Source organism: Gossypium hirsutum, chromosome A12, assembly GCF_007990345.1.
Source record: "Gossypium hirsutum isolate 1008001.06 chromosome A12, Gossypium_hirsutum_v2.1, whole genome shotgun sequence".
In the NCBI taxonomy this organism is placed as follows: Eukaryota; Viridiplantae; Streptophyta; class Magnoliopsida; order Malvales; family Malvaceae; genus Gossypium; species Gossypium hirsutum.
The window spans coordinates 92,763,687-92,783,934 of record NC_053435.1 but is presented as its reverse complement, the minus strand read 5'-3'; the positions used below and the strand labels follow the sequence as shown (position 1 = coordinate 92,783,934).

Sequence of the window (20,248 nt, the reverse complement as noted above, 5' to 3'; positions counted from 1 at the left end):
AGGTAGGACCATTTGCATGTGCAAACTAATTTGCTTTCCCTTTCTCAGGAACCAATCACAGGCTTGGAACAAAAGCAACACTTTTTCACTTTTACTTCCAAATGTTAATTAAAGTTCAGAATTTTCAAGTCTAGTAAAAAAGTATAAATTTTAGGAGTAAAATCATTAGTAAATTTATAAAATAATTATTAAATTATTTAAAAGTTTATTTAAGTTGTGAAATTATTATTTTTTAATAAAAAGTTTGAAAAGCGGTAGGATGGATTTATTCCCATTAATTAATAGAAGAATAATAGCCAATGCTGAAAATTGAAGAATTTTTTTTTTAGATTTTGATTAACAAATTTGTAACTTTTAAAATTGTTTTATGAAGAAAAATTAATCTGTAAAAGAAAAAGGGAAAAAAAGCTTTTAATTTGAACAGATCGTGCGAATAATGAAGGCTATATATAACAATGTTTTTAACTACTTAGTAACTTAAATGAAAATTTTTGAATAATTCAGTGATTATTTTGTAACTTTTTAAAGTTGAGTGACTTAAACTTAAACTTACTAATAATTTAGTAACTTTAGGTATAGTTTCCCCAAACTTCAAAAAAGCTTGATTATTTTATTATGGGTTAATATGTAATTTACCCCTAAACTTATACAAAAATACTTAAATGACACTTGAACCTTTTTTTTACCTAATTTATACCCCCAACTTATATTTTATCACATATATTGCTTCAATTTCACATTACCCCAATTTATTAACTGTATTAATTATTAACAATCAGCACAAAAACTGCTAATATTGATGCGAAAATATGAAATTAAATAACAACTAATTCAAAAAAAGAAAGAAAGAAAGTATCGAACCTTTTGTCATTTTCCTCATTCCCCGCCGTTTCACTCTCTCAATCACCCTTCTCTTTTCTTTCTTCTTACGTCTATCCTTTCGAATTTAGTTGATCCTATCCTATATCATCATCAATGCCACCGTAAACCCTGGAAGAAAACCATTTATCTCAATAGTAGCATAAAGCTGGCAACATTCCTTCCAAATCCCCCTCACTTTCTCTCTCTTTTTTCTCACGAAAAACAAAGGATAACTACAATGAAGAAACCCCATTCTCTCGGTTGTCTTGTTTTACGTTTTCTTTCAGTCATTTGCTTCTTCACTTTGAAGGTCTGTTCTCAACCTAGCCCGGACTTGTCAGCCATGGAAAAGCTTAAAAAAAGCTTAAAGATCCCATCTTCACTTGACTGGTCTGACCCTGACCCTTGTCAGTGGGCTAAAGTGGAATGTCAAGAGAATAGGGTCACTAGGATCCAAATACCGAGCAACAATATTGGTGGAACCCTTCCTCCTGAGCTCAAGAACCTGACTCAGCTCACCATCTTTGAAGTAATGAACAACCAAATCAATGGTCCAATCCCAAGCCTTGCTGGTTTAATCCAGTTGCAAGAAGCTAACTTCCACAACAACAATTTCTCATCTTTCCCTTCAGATTTCTTCACCGGTTTAACATCATTGACTTCGATTCACCTTGACAACAACCCTTTTGAACCATGGGAGATCCTAGTGAGCTTAAAGGAAGCAACTTCTTTGAAAACTTTCTCAGCCAACAATGCTAATATCAAAGGCAAATTCCCAGGTTTTTTTGACCCTGAAACTTTCCCATCCTTGACTGAACTTCATTTGGCTTTAAACAAACTTGAAGGAGAATTGCCTGCTGAGTTCTCTGGTTCAATGATTCAGTCTTTATGGGTAAATGGGCAAAGTTTGAATGGCACAATTGAAGTGATTCAAAACATGTCTTCTTTGACAGAGGTATGGTTACATGAGAACAAGTTTTCAGGTCCTTTACCTGATTTTTCAGTGTTAACTCAGTTGAGGAACTTGAGTTTAAGAGATAATCACTTCACTGGTATTGTTCCTTTGTCTTTGGTTAATTTAAAGTCGCTTTATATTGTGAATTTGACTAATAATGAACTTCAAGGGTCAACCCCTCAATTTGCTGATAATGTGATCGTTGATATGAATGCTGGTAGTAATAGATTTTGCTTGGATGATCCCAATGTTGCCTGCGATCACCGTGTTAATATATTGTTATCGATCCTCCAATCTGTTAACTATCCACATAATTTTGCTGATGAATGGAAAGGGAACGATCCTTGTGATAATTGGCTTGGCATTGTATGTGCTCAAGGAAACATTGTTTCCCTTCTTTTCGCAAGAAAGGGGCTTACCGGTACGATCTCTAGCAACTTTTCGATGCTTACTTCATTAAAAACATTGGATCTTTCAGATAATAATCTTACCGGCGTCATTCCTATGGAGCTCGCTTCATTGCCAAATCTCGCTCGATTAGATGTTTCGAACAATCGGCTCTATGGGAAAATACCATCTTTTAGGGATAATGTCGATGTAGTTACTGCTGGAAACCATGATATCGGAAAAGATAAGGCCCCTACACCAGAAGCCAGGTCCCCTGGTGGAGAGAGTGCCGGCACTTCTACTGGAAATGGTGAAAAGAAATCCAATAAAGGTACAGTTTTGGGTTCTATAATTGGTGTTGTTGGTGGCTTGAGTCTTCTTGGTTCGGTTATCTGTTTGTGTGCCGGAACACGAAAGTATACTAGTAAGGTACAAAGTCTGACTGCTGTACGCGTTCATCGTCATCATTCCAGTGACCAAGGAGTTAAGATAACTGTTTCCAGATCAAGTATCACTGGTCCAAGTGAAACTTTCAGCAAGGCAAGCAGTGGACCTACTGATGTTCACATGGTTGAGTCTGGTTGCATGGCGATCTCAATTCAAGTTTTGAAGAACGTTACAAGTAATTTCAGTGATGAAAACGTATTGGGAAGAGGTGGTTTTGGAATAGTTTACAAAGGGGAATTGCATGATGGGACAAAGATTGCCGTGAAAAGGATGGAATCTGGTGTTGTAAGTGCCAAGGGTTTGGCCGAGTTTAAGTCAGAGATTGCGGTTTTTAGTAAGGTTCGTCATCGCCATTTGGTTGCAAATCTTGGGTATTGCTTGGATGGAAATGAGAGGCTTCTGGTTTATGAATACATGCCTCAAGGGACCCTTAGTAGGCACCTATTCAACTGGAAGGATGAAGGGTTGAAACCACTTGAATGGACTCAACGACTTACAATTGCCCTTGATGTGGCTCGAGGTGTTGAGTATCTACACGGACTGGCACAACAGAGTTTCATTCATCGAGACCTTAAGCCATCAAATATTCTTCTTGGAGATGATATGCGTGCCAAAGTTGCAGATTTCGGCTTGGTTCGTCTAGCTCCAGCTGATGGTAAACAGTCAGTTGAAACAAGACTTGCAGGAACGTTTGGGTATATGGCACCGGAGTATGCAGGTAACTTGTTTCGTTTTTCTTTCATTTTGTGATGGCGAACGCCTGCACATTGCCTTTTTTTTTTTTTCAATATTCTGTTAGTTTGTTTTGCTTCCATCGAGGCTTCAAATTTACGAAACCAAAGCATTAGAACTGACATTGCTCACACTTTGACAGTTACCGGACGCGTGACCACGAAGGTGGATGTATTTAGTTTTGGTGTGATCCTCATGGAGTTGATCTCAGGCCGTAAGGCGCTAGATGAAACACAGCCTGAGGAGAGTTTGCACCTTGTGACATGGTTTCGTCGGAAGTACATAAACAAGGACACATTCCGGAAGGTCATCGACAAAACCATTCATCTCGATGATGGAAAATTTACCAGTATTAGAACAGTGTCTGAACTAGCTTGCCACTGCTGTGCAAGGGAGCCCTACCAGAGGCCGGATATGAGTCATGTGGTCAATGTGTTGTCATCACTAGCCGAGCTATGGAAACCAGAAACTCCCAATTCGGCCGACATATATGGGGTCAACCTTGAACTGACATTACCACAAGCAATGAAAAAATGGCAAGTATTTGAGAATAGCAATTTGGATGACTCTTCATCATTGCTAGATAGTACAGGCACTACACAGACCAGTATAACAGGCCTGCCTTCCGGGTTTGCAGATTCGTTTACATCAGCTGACGCTCGATAAAAGAGCACAATTTCTGATTTTTGGATTTGTTCATTTCTAGTTGTAAGATTTGCTCTCTTTTGCTATATCTCTGTAGTCTGAAACAGTTTCTAAGTTTTCTGATTTGTTTAAGTTTTCAAAATGAATTCAGAAAAATGGCAGATCTTAAATTAACTCAAAATGGATAAGAAATGGTTTAATTATTATATTTAATTTTCAATACTTTATTTCAGGTGTAAGTAAATGATTGTTAGTTGGAGCAAATAGCTAGTTATTCATATAATACTAAGATCGATAAGAAGTGGCTGACTAAGATTTTCTTTTCTTCTATTTTATTTTTTCCTAAAAAAAAAGAACTGCAAGAAACATAAATGATAGTCCAAAAGCATAGACATCTGGAAGATGATTTCCACAAAGAAAAGGAGATGCATTCTGAAAATTTTTCAAAACATGAATATGAAGCCACCGAGTTTCAAGTTCTACGCTTACATGACTGAAAGAAAAGGAAATGGAGAAAGGATTCCAGGTTATGTTGCCATGCTGATATGCGACATTCACAACTCGAGAATTTCTATATGCAGAAGAAGACCTCTAATTCTTGGATCCTGCCACCTCCTTTCTCTCGATTAGTTTGATGAAATTCCGAACAATTGTTTTTCCTTCAGAGGTTATGATGCTCTCTGGATGGAATTGAACACCCTACAGGTTTCAATCAATTTGTACATCAAAGTTAATTAGCAAAGAACGTAGAAGAATAAAAAATAATCAAAATATCTGATAAAAACAGCCATCTTAAAGATTCAAAAGACATGGTAAGCAGCAAAAAACCATAACAATCAGGGAAGACATAAATTAAAAGCTATGCTACTTGGATCCAAGGGTGAGTATCGGATATTGATATGACACGGGTGTACTTAATTTTTCCTTTTTTCATATATTTAGAGAATCATACCCCCATATCCATGTCCAATTAGGTGTTTGATACACGTGTCAAATAAGGATACTCCAATCAAAATGAAGAGTCGGAACAACATAGTATAAAAGTATCATATCCAAGGAAGCCTGTTGGAGTTTTACCACAGCCACAAAGGGCCAAGTTTGTATGGAGTTTCTTCTTTCATAAGGTGGTGTTGATACAAGAATACACTAAATCGTAAATTTAATCAATTTATAGATTCTTGATGGCATCTTTTGGGTGGCTTGAACGCATTTAAAAGTGTTTGTTTTCCCAGTGCCTTTTTAGATGGTAATATGGCATTCAAAATAGAATGACACCAGCATATGCTAAAATTGGACGATGAAATGCACATGATATTGGCAATAACATTTGGAATGTTGGTGGAAGATGTGAAGATATAATTGTAAACAACATTATTGGCTGTCTTGTGAAAACGATGCTAGGTAGGCAACAAAAATCCTAGTAGTGATGGGGGGTTGAAGATGTAAAAATAGTTATGCTAGTTTCCATGTACGCTGCAAACACGGGTGTTGATGGTGTTAATTTTAAGACACTGAAATTGTAAAGATCATTCCCATTATGGCATTAAAGATAATTTTTCGGGTTTTGTTGGAACAGAGGACACTAAAAAGATGAGAACTAGCCTTCACTACATGAACTTTTGGATAAATACAGAAACTTGTGACAGGCATGAAGACCTGGTATATGTTGCCACCTTTTAGGGCTTCACCAAGGCACAATACCAAAGAGGATATGTATGGAACTGATGAAAAAAAGGGCCTTTATTGGAGAGGAATATAACTGTCCCGAACAGAAAAGGAAAAGGGTGGTGACATTGTTATGAGAGGACGCTGAAGACAAAGAGAGAAGGAAGAGAATTTGAGAGAAATAAAAGGAAGAGAAGCCTAAAAAACGGAAATTAATTTGATTTCTGAACATTAAACAGGTAGCTAATTTAGCATTTTAGTGCTAATAGTTCTCGTAAAATTTAAAAGGTGCAAATGCTCAACATGCACAACATGACATCATTAAAAATTCAATACCAAAGACAAAAATGTTTGGTATCAAATATCATTTGATAAACTTTAAAAAAAAAAAAAAAACAGAAGATTAGAACACATTGAAGAAACGATAAGAATTCAAGACTCTGATTCAAGCATTCTTAAATCAATTACATAGTTCCAATACTATGATTCTCCAAGATAAATTATGCTCACAGGCTGTTACTCCAACTCAGAAATGAATGCCAGATACGGATATGTATTTAACAGGGTTATGGTTACATATTTCTAAGTTTTTCCTACATTCCCATATTCATGTCTTTCGAACACGGATACTTCAAAAAAAAAAAAATTTGAAGAATGAGAGCAAATTGGGAATTTATACCTAGGTTATCATACAGAATAATATAGGTCTAATTCTGAATACCATTCCTCTACTTTATGAAAACCGAGAAGTTAGTCCCTCTACTTAAATTTGTCAGAATTTGATTCTTGTACTTCACAAAGACTAAAATGTTAGTCCAGTTGTAAGTAAACACCAGAACTTAAATTGCTGATTTTTGTTAATTTGTAGCACATAAATCGTTGAAATGCTGATTTAACTAATTCTTCACATATAAATTTTTGAGTTTTCTGTTAGGAAGTTAATGGCAAGGTTAAGTAGTATTATCTAATTAGACTAACTTTTTTAGTTTTCATAGAAGTATGAGGACCAAAAATTGACAAATTAAAATAAAGAGACTTTAACTTTTCAGTTTTCATAAAGTAGAAGAATAAAATTCATAATCAGACCAATAACATACTCCAATTATTCTAGACACAGGGTAGTTACAGTATAATCACAGTAATTTTTTGCAGTTATTACTGCAACTAATTTAAATGAAGAAATCGGTTCTATTGCAGCAAATAAATTCTGACCAGCCAACCTGTTTAGTAACCAAATTGATGGAAGGCAGACCTTCTAATTCAGCAAATCATAGTGCTAACTTTTTACAAGTAAAAGAGAAGGCAATCTTACCTGCAGATGCTTATAAACTTTGTGCCTAGCAGCCATTATCAGTCCATCTTCTGTCCAAGCAGTAACCTCAAGTGCTTCCTCAGGGAAACTGTCCTTTTCAATCACGAGGCTATGATATCTGCCAGCATTGAAAGGGCTGGAAAGGTGCAATAATAGTAAGAACTGAGAATAACATGGTGTAATTAATGAAAAGAAATTGGGAATTGTTTTAACTTATAAAGTAATTTGACAGATGCTTCACAAGTGTCTAGCAAAAAAGGAAAATAACATAAAAGAAAAGGTAGGTTTTGATCAATGCATTGCATTCATATGGGCACTAAGGGCCGCAATGAGGAGCTATTTGTGATGATTATTTTCTTAATATGAGCAGTGCAAAATGCTCAATTAGAGGTGTAATCAAGCCGAGGCAATCCCAAATACTGTCAAGCTGAGCTTGAGCTCAATTTGAAATTCAAAGCTCAAAACTAGGCTCGAGCTAGATCGAACATCTATTTTTAAGCCCGAGATATAATCGAGCCACTTGAGCTCGAGCTCGAGCTCGATTAAGCTTGTTTACCAATTTTTGTACTCAAGCTCGAACTTGAGCTTGACTCAATAATTAAGCTTAGGGTTAATAATATATACTAAGGGCAATAACATAATTTAATAATATAAAAATATGAAAAGTTCGATAAGGCTCGCGAGCTGTTCGAGTCAAGTATTACTAAGCTCGAATTCAGCTCGATTAGCTCGAGCTCGGCTCGAAAATTACCAAATCGAGCTCAAAATTTTTTCGAGTCAAACTCAAATAGCTTGCGAGTACTAGTGTCTCATTTATACTCCTATTATGAACTTTAATGATTGGCCTTCTTTGTCCGTAGCTTTATTGACTCCCCACTCCCAGATACCCCTTGCCTTGCCTTGCCAATCTCATACCTATAATGCTAGACCACGGCCAGGAAGCAGCATGATGATTTTCATGACAAACATAAAATTTAGTAATAAATAAATGCTGTTCCTTACCTTTCACACATTCCTTTTGCTAATATGAGGTTTTAATGAAGATCAGATTTCTTTTATATCTCTGGTTATTTCAATGGCCACAAAAAATATAGGAAAACAATAAGTACATATTATTTAACTATGCATGTTATGTGCAGCATGCGGTATTGCATGAACAACATGTCTAACTTGCTATGTAAAGAGCTCTATTGACCTTTTTGAGTCCTAAACAGTTGAACCAGAGATCTAAAACATTGATGAAACAAAAGCTTAGAGGCTCTAAACTGCTTTGTCAAGGAGTCAAGATTGTTTATCTCATATAGAAGTAAAGGGAGGCTTATGAAATGACTCCACAAGAGGTAAAGACAAACGAAGACATTTAAAATAAAGATAGATAAAACAATAATTCAAAACTAGGATAAAAGATGATAACAAATATATTTGAATCTTTCAAATCCTAAGCGCAAGATTACTGGTTGGTTGAGCAACAATCTTGGATCAATGATGACAAGAAAAATCCTAAGTACTGATGGGAAAACAACAATCTTGAGCAACAATCTTGGGAAAAATTCTAAACGATTACATTTAGAATAAAGATAAGATAAAACAACAATTCAAAGCTAGGATAAAAGATAATAACAAATATATTTGAATCTTTCAAATCCTAAGATCATTAGACCCCTGCAAAATTGATGGTTTGTTGAGCAGCAATCTTAGATCGATGATGATAAAAAAAATGCTAACAAATGAAGGGACAAAGGTGAAGTTTTCCAATGAGAATGTTGTGATGGTGAGCTCTTATGAGTTATGGCAGAGAAGAACTAAATCAGGAATATTATCAACTAAATTGGGAGCATTGTGATTTTGGATACTATGCATATCGTGATGTATTTGAACATGAACCTCACCACTTTGAACTAGTAGACATGAACCGATGATTGGCTGGTAATTAAGAAAGCCATTTAGTTGGCTTTGGTGAGCACGAGTTGACATTGTTTCAAAGGAAAAAAAGTAAATAGTTGGAGCTATATGAAGATCCAAGAATATGTTCATTTGAGCAAAAGGGTAAAAAAAAGATCAAAAACCATGTCTTAGACGAAGGCGTATGACATGACTCCCCTAAAAGATAATAACAAATATAGTTGAATCTTTCAAATCCTAAGAGTACGTTATTAGAGAGGTACTGGAAGAAATAGTGGAATTTGAAACTCTTTGAAGTTAAAACTAGAATATACATGGATTTTATTTGTCCAGACTATCCTACCCATCGAACTCTTAAGCCTTTTATCTCTTCCTCCTGCTTCTTTTTCCTTTGAGAATGATTTTGATGCCTTGTCTACTATTTTGCCTATAGATCACATAAAATTTCCTCAAGGTTGAAATTTATTATGAGAGAAATGCTGTTAAGGAATATTGATCCTAAAAAAGGTAGAAGAGATATAAAGAAAAAGAAAATTGAACAAATTGATAGTTTGACCAAAGATGGCACATAAATTAAGCACGCGAAAAATTTTAAAACGGAAATCATGTATGAAGAAGTAATATATACTTTGACAATCCAGATAACAAACCGTCTTCCCCCTTTTCGTCATAATATACAGGGGAACTTTTGCCATGCATAACACCATAGGGAGAACGCACTATCTTTCCTGCATTTTGCAATGAAGTCAAACAGATTATTTTAAAATCCCACCAGCAAGCAGCTGAGGTTCCGAGATAAACATTTACAAATATGAATTAATCTCCAATCTAGCTTTCTTAAAATAAACATTGACATAATGTAAAAAAAAGAGGGAATAAAAATAACTTATCGCATCCTAGAACACTCACCTCCAAAAGCCTCACCAATGCACTGCAAACCCATACAAACACCAAACAAAGGTACAGTAGGTCCAAGTTCCAAAACAGTCTGCAGTGATATTCCGGAATCTTGGGGTGTTCCTATAAAAAGGATATAAAGTGTATAACATGCTTAAATATGACAGATTCTTATGCTTCATTTGTTTATAGTTTAAAATGTTATATAGCAAACTATTACCTGGACCAGGAGAGATAAGCACTCCCCTAGGGTTTTTCCTACAATATAAAGAAAAAGTTGTCATTTATTGAACCAAATCTTTAGAGATTTGTTAATAAAATAACCTTTAACCACCTGAGAGATTATCATGTAACACAGCTAAATTAATAAACAATTCCGCTCTTGTCAAAAGTTAATTCTTACATTTTTAAGTCTTCTACAGTTAATTCGTCATTTCGAAAAACCTCGAAGTAACATCCAAGCTCTCCAATATACTACAAAATTACAGGTAAATTGAGAGGATATTCTGCTCGTATTCAAGAATACAACTCGGAAAGTAGTAAGAGATTAATCATACAAAAAATAAAACTTTAGAATAAAGAAGAATAAAGCATTTGGTGCCAGAAAAATCTTTAATTAAGGCGACAATCAAATCTGCCTTGTCTGCTGCTTAAAAGGAGAAAGATAAGAGCCAAATGAAGTCGATTCTCTACATTCAGTGCCAGATGTCACTGTATTCCCTAATGGACAGTTTCTCAGCAGTTATTCTTGTCGGGAGATAAATCGCTTTTGATCGCATGGTAATAATCTCTGATCAAAGAATTTTCTGTACCATAAATATAAAAAATTGTCCCCTGGTATTAACTTTCATAGGTCAATATCATCAAACCGAGTAACCACTGGTATCAAAGATGCTATTGGACTCCTCCCACCATACGATTATTCAGCAGGAATCACTTTTTATATATCATATTTCTTCACATTTGCTTTCATTTGACAATCATAGCCATAAAAATGTTACATTTATGATTACGCACCTCAATTGAAATCTGAATCCTTCCCTCGTAAAGAAAGAACTAGAGAATTATAGCAAAAACAATAAATTTTCTCTAGACCATATACATACATGCATACATATGAATGTATGCATGTATCTTACCTGATTTCTTATCAGAAGGAAAAAATCTAAGCACGACATTTTCTTCCTATTATACTGGGTTTAATCGGGTTTCTTAACTTCAATTAAATTATCAAGTCTTCCCTATCAATCAAGATATATCACATGCAAGTACAATAATCATGTCCAGTTATTCTGTTTTCTATTGTTTTCCAACAGATTTGTAAGCAACCAAACATCAATTCAGAATTAAGTCTTAAACCATAAACAAAACTGAAAGAAAGCAACAGATTGACCAAATAAAATGATAAAAAAAAATTTAAAAATCAATTAATTAAACCTGGCAAAGATTGTAAGTGAAACTGTCGTAATTGTCAATGACGACAATGGGATTCTTGCTGTTTTTCTTGTTCTCCAAAACTGACGAGGTTGAGTCCGATACAGCCGATTTTAATGGAGCTTTTCCAACAATCCCCGTTTTCTTTTCCAGAAAAAAGCCAACCCCTGTAAAACCAACGAATAAATCATTTGATAGTTTTTACACCAACAAAAGATCCAAAAAAAGAGAGAGAAAGAGAGAAACTTGATGGAGGAGGGAGGCCGGATAAGCGATGCAGAGATGGGATTTGAAGGGTTTTAGCAGAAAGAGCAGGTTTTGGCTGAAGCAGAGATGATTGGGTTATAATATTAGCTGCCATTTTTCTTGTGGTGAGAAAATAGAGCAAAGATGGCGCTGAGTTGAGTTGAGTTGAGTAGAGTAGAGTAGTGCACAGTTGTTTCAGTCTTCCAAAGAGAATCTGCTCCTGCGTTTTATTTCTCCTCTTAAATAGGTGTGATCAAAGACGTCGCAAATTGCAACTAGGGCCTAAATGAACCGCGTGTAACGTACACGTTTTTGTTTCTTTCTAATTTATTTAGATGTTTATTTTGAATTTTAAATGTGTTTACTTGGATAATATATAATTTGGTTTTAAATTTGTTGATTTGTATTTAGGATCTGTTGAAAATTACTTTCAGAAAATAATTTCTGAAAAATAATTTATTTTTCTGAAAAAATAAATATTTTCTGGTGTTTGAATAAATCTGTGTAAAATATTTTCTGTTAGTTTGGTAGATTTCTTATTTTTCATTGTTTAATTGAATTTATTTTTATCTATAATTTTATATTTTACATTGTATTTGCATATATTAAACATATTATATTAAATTCAGATTCATTACAACTTTATTTTTAATTACATGACTACTAAGTGGGTATTTTTTATTTAAAAATGTGACATCAACAAAATTGACAAAAAAATTAACGATATCAACAATTGAACTTGATTTTCAAATTTGAAAAGAAAAGAAACTAAATTTTTGAAAATAAAAGTACAAGGACTAAATTATAAATCTGTGAAGTGTATATAGACTTATGACATATTTTAACCTTTATATTACAAAACATTTATTATTAATATATTTATAATTGTAATAAATATTTATTATTAAAATATTGATATTAAATATTTTCAATAATATGTTAATAATATTATTTAAAATTATTATTTTTAAAATTTATTATTAAAATAAAATTGAAATATTAAATAATTTATTAAAATAATAAATTATATTTATTATATTAATAATTTATTATATGACTAAATATAAATAATTAAATATGTATGCTTAATAATATTGAAAAATGTAATATTTTAAATATTTTTAAAAATAAAAATAAAATTTATTATCAATATAATAATATTAAGCTTAATTTAAGTTAATTTTTATATAAAAATAAAATTATCTATAGATAAGCTCTTTCCGGAAAATGACTTATGCTTTTCAAAAGGGTAAGTTATTTTACTTTGACCTGTAAGTCATTTTCTGCTGACCAAACTATTTTTTGTGAAACAAACACAGGAAAAATGTAGAAAAATCTTCCACAAAACCTATTACATGTAAACAAACGGACTCTTAGTTAGTTTCTAAAATATTTTTGACCAAATTGGTTACTGAATTTGTGATCCATCAATCAGGTTGATATATCTGTATTAACACCGTTAATTTGTGTTGACGTAATACTATTAGTCAATCCGTTGATACCATATATTAGTCTCTTAGAATGCTATGTGTCAAATATAAATGAATTAAAAATTTTAATTTAAGTTTGTCATGTGATATTTTTAAAGGCTATTATGTGTCGGATTGATTAATAGTGTTACATTAACACAAATAATGTTAATGTGAAAATATTAACTTAATTGACAGAATATATAAGTTTAGGGACCAACTAAATCAAGAAATTTATAGAGACAAACTAAATATAATTCGACAAATTGAATGGTCAAATTATATGTTATTGATATTTTAATCAATTTCGCCTCACAAGTCTGGAAATCAATCCTTGACTAAGGAGTAAATGAGTTACATTTTTTTTTTGTTCTGTAATTGTACATCTATCTATATTGTTTCAATTTTATTAATATTTTTGAAAAAAATAATATAAAAAATATTTATAGATAGCAAAGGAATGATGTGACTAAAATTAAGTGAAATGAGATAAATCTATGTAAAATAATAATTACATCAATTTATTAATGAAACCGTATGCGTCAGATAAAATCAATGCAAAATCAAATACACTGTCTTGACTATGCAACGTTTGAAATCCGGTCTGATGTTGAGGTTGGTGAGGCCAAACCTCACATGAATAGTATGCAACTCAGGGAGCTTGTGCTCTTTTTTTTTTTGTTGCGATTAAATGGTTTTCTTTTACCTCCTTTTGTTGTAACTTTTATTAATGGGGAATCGATAGGTAAAAGAGATCTACACACTAATGACTGAGGCTTAAGTGAAAGGTGACCTTTACCACTTCTGCTTTAGATCCAGTACAGAATTTTATTTTGATATTTAGGGAAGTGGGTTTAAAACCTCTTGTCTTGGCCTCTGCCCATCTACTATCATATGGACTTAGGCTATTCTAGCACTTCAATAATATTAGTTTCTCGTTTTTTTTTCAGAATAATAATACTAGTTTCTAATATCCTGTGTGGTGTGCATAATTTTATGTATATATTTTTAATTCACTATAAAATATATATTAATACAGCTAGCCACCGCTTAGGTCAAGAGTGCTCTCTTGGGTCTCCTGAAGAAATAGTGTTTTCTGGGGTCGAAAAGAAGAGAAGTGGTGACTTTCGGGGTTATGGACAACAGGAAGGTGTTGAGGAGTGACTTGGGGGCAAAGGACGACAGGAAGGAGATAGCCTTTCTTGAAGAAGAGTTGATCCATTTATCAGTAAAAAGCTCTGTTGTAGATCCGTCTGAAAAGCCAACACTGATTTGTTCTGTTTGGAAGAGGAAAAATTACAACCCGGATAGCCTGAGAGCACAAGTGAGAAGTATCTGGAAAACCAAAAAGAAGTTCGAGATTATGATTGCAAGTCAAAATCTATTCAAGATAATATTCGACGATGAGGAAGACTTGGAGCAGATCATGAACGGGCGGCCATGGTTTTTTCGCAAGCAATTAATTATTTTTGATCGTTTAAAAAAATCAGTTGAGCGGAACAAGATTCGTCTGGTTTCTTCTCCGTTTTGGCTAAAGGTCGGCCCATGCCTACCGGAGTGTGATAGAAAGGATCTGATGCATGTTGTGGGGTCCACGTTTGGTGGAATTATTCATTCTGAGATCAAAGGTGATTTGTCGTATTAGAGTTATCTAGATGTTCAAAAACCGCTTAGAAAAGGGATTTTTGTCTCTCTAAATGGCCAAGAAAAAGTCTGGCTTCCTTTCAAATATGAGTGTCTCCCAACATTTTGCTTTGGATGTGGTCACATGGGTCACGGGATTAAAGATTGTCTAATGTTATTGGAGGGGGATCGCGGTAAGGCGGAGGATGAACTTCCTTACTCAGTAGCACTTAAGGCAGAATCGTCAGCATTAGGGAGGAAGAGCTTACTGCTTGGTTCGTTGCAGAAGAAAATAATAAAACAATGTTACTACATCGGTGAGGAGGTAGCGGGTAAAGTTGATGATGTTTTAATAGATTCTGTGCAATAGATGCATCGAACGGCGAAAGAAGTTGGTTTAAAGAAGTTATCTAATCTTAGGGATATAGGGATTTTGCGGCAAAAATTTAGGGAAAATGAAACAAGTTCTTATCCTCATAATATGTCGAGAGAAGTGGAAGAAAACTCTAGTATGGATCACTGTCGTGAGGGGAATAGGTCAAACGAAAATTCTGAATCAAACAGGCAAATTGAACTGATTGAGGCCCAACAATTGAGTCAAAAGAAAAATAGCTGGAGGCACTTTTCTAGTAAAGAATCTTTTGATACAAACATGGCTGGGACGATAATGGGGAAGCGAAAATTTAATGAGGAGAAATTAGATAATATTGAAGCATACCTTTCGGATGATGTTAAAACAAAAAGGGCAAAATTTGACAGCATATGTTCGGCAGATTTTGCAACAACTGAGCTTTCATGCTTTACTTCAACAGATGTTAGTGACCCTTCACAAATTATATCGGCGGCTGCCAAATGGCAAGCCGACCGGAAACAATGAAACTCTTATACTGGAATGTCTGGGGATTGGGGAATCCCCGGGCTATCAGGAGGCTTCACCACATGTTGAAGCTTTATAAACCCTAAATGGTCTTCTTAATGGAGACAAAGTTGGACCACAACAGAATAGAACGTGATCGAAAGCGCTGTGGGTTCCATAATAGGCTGGATGTTTCAGCTTCTGGTTCACGGGGAGGTCTAAGCTTGGCTTGGAATGGGAATTTTCTAATTCAAGTTCGTAGTTACTCAACTAATCATATTGACGTTGAGGTTCATGAAGACGATGACTCAATTAAATAGAGATTTACTGGGTTTTATGGGAACCCACGACAAGCAAATAGACAAGAATCTTAGAATCTCCTTCGAAGATTACGAGGCACATGTACTTTTTCGTAGTGTGTAGGGGGTGATTTTAACAAAATAATGTACGCTCATGAGAAAAAAGGGGGAGCAGGAAGAGATGGACGACAAATGGAGGAATTTAGGAAAGCTCTGACAGACTGTGAATTGGTTGATATGGGTTTCAAAAGGAAAAATTTTACTTGGGAAAGGGAAATTTTGAGAGCACAAATGTTAGAGAAAGACTTGATAGGAGTGTGGCGAATAGTGAATGGTTAAACCTGTTTCACGATTTCTCGATTACCCATCTTCCTCACTCTTTTTCTGACCACTGTCTACTTTTTATACAAACAGAGCTCAACGAATATCCAGCTGGAAAGAAGAGGTTTAAATTTGAATCTTGGTGGATACTAGAACCGTCTTGTGAAAATGTCATCAAGAAATGGTGGACTGAAAAGTCAGGAGAAGTGCTGGAAAAATTAGAATATCTTCGAGTTAATCTACAAAGATGGGGGAAGATGATCAAAGGAGAGCATGATAAAAGATCGAAGGCTTTACGGAAAAGATTGGCTGAATTAGAAGGTATGAATAGGGATGATGATAATTTAGCTGAGATGATAAATGTAAAATTGGAATTGAATTGGGAGATGGAGAAGGAAGAATCGTATTGGGAACAAAGGGCTAGAGCAAATTGGTTGCGTCAATGGGATAAAAATACGGCTTTTTCCCACAGCAAAGCAACTCAAGGACATAGGATAAACAAGATTCGGGGACTGGAAAAGACGGAAGGAGATCTAAAAACAGAGGATACAGATATGGAAAGCATCATAAGAGATTATTTCATGGGATTATTCTAATCAAGTGGAGTTGGCGATACAAACTGTTTTCTTTCGAGGGTTGAAAGGTGTATTGGAGCAGACATAAATCAACTACTAATAGAGGAATACAAAGAGGAAGAAGTCGTCGAAGCAATCAACAGTATCGGGCCAACAAAAGCCTCCGGACCAGACGGTTTCCCAGCAATTTTCTTTCAAAAATACTGGCACATAGTGGGGAGGGAAGTCAGCAATTTTTGCTTGGAAGTACTTAATAAAGGTAAATCCTTAAAACTGTTGAATCATACGAATATAGTGTTACTTCCAAAAATGTCTCACCCAAGAAATCCCACCAATTTTAGACCTATTAGTCTATGCTTGGTGTTTATAAAATCATATCAAAATCTATCGCAAATAGACTTCAAAAAGTTATTGATCTTTGTATTGACTCTACTCAAAGTGCGTTTGTTCTGGGAAGACTAATTTCTGACAACGTACTTCTCGCCTACGAAATTCTTCACACTATGAGAAATAAAAGGGTGGGGAAAAAAGGTCTTATGGCACTTAAGATTGATATGAGTAAAGCATATGATTGGGTGGAATGGGAGTTTTTAGAAAAAATGTTCACAATGGGTTTTGATGTGAGGTGGATGGAGCGCATAATGCATTGTATTAGCATAGTATCGTATTCGGTGGTTTTAAATGGTGTGTCAGGAATGGTTTTTACTCTAGGAAGAGGCCTAAGGAAAGAGGACCCTTTAAGTCCCTTTCTATTTCTTATATGCAGTGAAAGGGCTGTCAACACTTTTAAGGCTTGCAACAGAGGAAGGAGTATTGAAAGGGATTAAGGCAAGTAGAAGGGGATCTTAAATTTCCCATCTCCTTTTTGCTTATGATTGTGTTTTATTTGGAGAAGCGACCGACAAAGGTACTGCAACGTTTGAAAAAGTGCTCAAGGAATACGAAATCTATTCTGGACAATTTATTAACTATAGTAAGTCAACTGTGTATTTTAGCTTAAATACTACTGAAAATGTCTGGTCTACCATATCGAATCAGCTAGAAGTTAAAAGGTTAAACAATTTTGAGAAATACCTAGTCCTACCGAATATGGTGGGAAGGAAGAAGCGTTTGGCATTCCAACATTTGAAGGATCGCTTAAAGTTAAAGATAGACAGTTGGAGCACAAGATTATTATCGCAAGGTGGAAAAGAAGAGTTCATCAAAGCTGTTTTACAGGCAATTCCCACGTACACAATGGCATGTTTTCTTTTGCCGAAATCAATATGTGAAGAAATGGAACAAATCATTGCAAACTTTTGGCGGCAGAAAGGTTATGGGAAACGAGGTATTCACTGGTGTTCATAGAGCAAATTATGCGAGTTAAAAGAGTTCCGCAATTTAGCAAAATTTAATTTGGCCCTTCTCACAAAACAAGGCTGGAGATTAATTGACGATCCCAATTCCCTTTTGGCTAGAATGTTAAAAGCTAAATATTATTCGAATACTGATTTTTTAAAATTAGGTTTAGGTAATTTACCTTTCTATACCTGGAAAAGCATATGGGCAGCAAAGGGCCTCTTACTATTGGGATTGTGCTGGAGGGTGGGGAATAGACATGACATTCGTATAGAAGAAGATGTTTGGGTCCCAAATGTGCCAGGTCTACTGATTAACAAAAAGGACAGAATGCAGAACATTACAATGGTTGCAGATTTTATTGACAGTAATACCAGAGCATGGAAAACAGAGCTGATTTGGAGTACCTTTGCGAAAGTTGATGTTCCAAAGATTTTGCAAATCCCTTTGGCCCAGCGTTCACATAATGATCTTTTGATATGGAGGGGAGAAGCATCAGGCCAATATACTGTGCGCAGTGGTTACAAACTATTATTAAAAGGCAATGATTACAACAGTAATGGTTACAGTTTGCCTGTAATTACAAAATGTTACAAGAAACTGTGGAATTGTAATCTCCCCTCAAAGGTACGTATTACAGCTTGGAATACCATTCTCAACTACCTCCCTACCCTGGTAAATTTAAGAATCAAAAGATTAATAAATAACGCCATCTGCCCAAGATGTAAGCAAGGGCTGGAAACTAGGGAACATATATTTCGCAACTGTGCTGCTGCGAAGGAAATGTGGAAAAAATTAAATTATGTATGGTCACTCGAATTATCGCATATGGACTTTATGGAGTGGTTTACCTGGGTATTGTTGCACAGTAAAGAGAAGGAATGCTGCATCTTTGTCTGCGCCATTTGGGCTATCTGGGCGAATAGGAATCAATGGGTACACGGAGGTCATAAGAGATCTGGAACAGAAACAGCGCAGTTTGTAATACAGTATTTTCAGGAATTACAAGATATGGAAAGAAAACACCATGCCAAATGCTTAGATTCAGATTCATAGAAGGCGCCGGAAAGTAAGTTCCTCAAAATCAATTTCGATATAAGGGGAAAAATATATCTTGTTCAGGGGTAATAGTTAAGAACTTTAAAGGTGATGTATTGGTTTCAAAATTGGTCATCCATGACAACATTTCTTCAGGATTTGCAGCAGAAGCCTTAGCATGTTTGCAGGCGGTTATGGTGGGAAAAGAACTGGGGATAAAAATATGTTATTTTCGAAGGCGACTTTCTGACAGTTATAAAAAAAGGGAACACAAAAAAAAAGAAGATAAATCGATAATCGGCCTTTATATTGATGATATTCAAGAGCAGAAGGCGAATTATTATGGATGCAAATTCCAGCATGCAAAAAGAACAGCACATAATCTGGCATCTGAAGGGCTAAAAAATGAGGGTGAATGCATACTCTGTTCATGAGTGTGTTACTCAAGATCTCACCGATTCGGAAATTGATAGGGGATGGAGATGAAGGCCACCACTAAGTCAACACCATCTCGAGCAAATGAGAGAGTAGGAGAATTTTTTTTTAGATTTCTATGACTGTTTGTTTCTCCAAGAGCTAGTCGTTTGGGATGCAGATATTTTTCCAAAGAACTATCTAGAAGTCGACAACTCATAAGGCTGGGTTTTTCTTTTTTCTTATCTTAGGCAATATTTTTCAGTTTTACTGGGTTTTTCTTTTTTCTTATCTTAGGCAATATTTTTCAGTTTTACTTTAGGTAACGTTTTTTTAAACTTTGTTTACTAGAAAGCCCTAACTCTAGTTTTGGAGCATGGCCTGTGTTTGGTTCTTAGATCATAATGTTTTTTTAATTATACATAAATAAATACAACTCAGTATTCCTTCAAAAAAATATATATTAATACAATTTCAAAAAATATATATTTACTAATTAAATTAGGATTGATCTAATTTATAATAAAAAATCATTAATTTTGAAAAACAATTGAGAAAATAAAATAAAATTTTAAAAGTGATGAAAATTAAAATTAAAATATTAAATAATTAGATAAAATAAATAAATAAATTATAAATTAAAATGATTGAAAATATAAGGATGTAAAATAAAATAATAATTCTGATAATGATAATTTCTTTCTTTACTTTCATTTCATTTTTTTAAAACGAAAAATTTAGTCTGACAACAAATGCAAAAAATCTATTATACGTTTATTTTAATTTATTGATCAAATTTACAAAATCAAATTACATAAAAAATAATGTTGTA

General features: G+C 34.4%; 3 protein-coding genes across 20 annotated transcripts; 1 reads left to right on the top strand and 2 right to left on the bottom strand.

Annotated features, from left to right (window-relative positions):
* Positions 1-829: 829 nt before the first annotated feature.
* On the top strand, positions 830-4,233 carry LOC107918098 (receptor protein kinase TMK1). Its single transcript, XM_016847607.2, has 2 exons — positions 830-3,368; positions 3,525-4,233. Exons 1-2 carry the CDS (start codon positions 1,100-1,102, stop codon positions 4,046-4,048), a joined length of 2,793 nt encoding a protein of 930 aa, XP_016703096.1. The 5' UTR covers positions 830-1,099; the 3' UTR covers positions 4,049-4,233.
* Positions 4,234-4,433: 200 nt separating this feature from the next.
* On the bottom strand, positions 4,434-11,775 carry LOC107918099 (anthranilate synthase beta subunit 2, chloroplastic). The gene is made up of 8 exons (XM_016847608.2): positions 11,484-11,775; positions 11,241-11,404; positions 10,207-10,277; positions 10,024-10,061; positions 9,816-9,926; positions 9,535-9,634; positions 7,005-7,140; positions 4,434-4,726 (listed from the first exon to the last, which is right to left on the bottom strand). Exons 1-8 carry the CDS (start codon positions 11,596-11,598, stop codon positions 4,619-4,621), a joined length of 843 nt encoding a protein of 280 aa, XP_016703097.1. The 5' UTR covers positions 11,599-11,775; the 3' UTR covers positions 4,434-4,618.
* A 1,677-nt stretch (positions 11,776-13,452) lies between these two features.
* LOC107918100 (uncharacterized) lies at positions 13,453-19,710 on the bottom strand. 18 transcript variants are annotated; one of them, XR_005906344.1, is made up of 5 exons: positions 19,426-19,691; positions 18,816-18,922; positions 18,372-18,472; positions 18,146-18,273; positions 13,453-14,287 (listed from the first exon to the last, which is right to left on the bottom strand). XR_005906344.1 is itself a non-coding variant. In XM_016847612.2 (5 exons), the coding sequence occupies exons 2-5, from the start codon at positions 18,867-18,869 to the stop codon at positions 14,249-14,251; spliced, it is 312 nt and encodes a 103-aa protein (XP_016703101.1). In that variant the 5' UTR covers positions 18,870-18,922; positions 19,426-19,696; the 3' UTR covers positions 13,453-14,248. The 18 variants fall into 18 exon arrangements, 8 of the variants coding, with proteins under 8 accessions (XP_016703101.1, XP_016703103.1, XP_016703102.1 ...); XR_005906345.1 differs by having other exon boundaries at positions 18,156-18,270; positions 18,372-18,733; positions 19,426-19,689; XR_005906343.1 differs by having other exon boundaries at positions 18,146-18,270; positions 19,426-19,689.
* Positions 19,711-20,248: the final 538 nt, after the last annotated feature.

Bases quoted from the DNA above. Each gene is read 5' to 3' on its own strand.
- LOC107918098 (XM_016847607.2), top strand. From the start codon at position 1,100: ATGAAGAAACCCCATTCTCTCGGTTGTCTTGTTTTACGTTTTCTTTCA. The intron at 3,369-3,524 runs GTAACTTGTTTC...ACACTTTGACAG, and splicing joins TATGGCACCGGAGTATGCAG to TTACCGGACGCGTGACCACG.
- LOC107918099 (XM_016847608.2), bottom strand. From the start codon at position 11,598: ATGGCAGCTAATATTATAACCCAATCATCTCTGCTTCAGCCAAAACCT. The intron at 7,141-9,534 runs GTATATATTACT...GCACCTTTCCAG, and splicing joins TTGTTATCTGGATTGTCAAA to CCCTTTCAATGCTGGCAGAT. The intron at 4,727-7,004 runs GTAAGATTGCCT...TGAAACCTGTAG, and splicing joins AAGTTTATAAGCATCTGCAG to GGTGTTCAATTCCATCCAGA.
- LOC107918100 (XM_016847610.2), bottom strand. From the start codon at position 19,636: ATGAGTTGTCGACTTCTAGATAGTTCTTTGGAAAAATATCTGCATCCC. The intron at 18,923-19,457 runs GTGAGATCTTGA...TTTCTGTTCCAG, and splicing joins CCCTATCAATTTCCGAATCG to ATCTCTTATGACCTCCGTGT. The intron at 18,473-18,815 runs GTAAACCACTCC...CACTGCGCACAG, and splicing joins TACTGTGCAACAATACCCAG to TATATTGGCCTGATGCTTCT.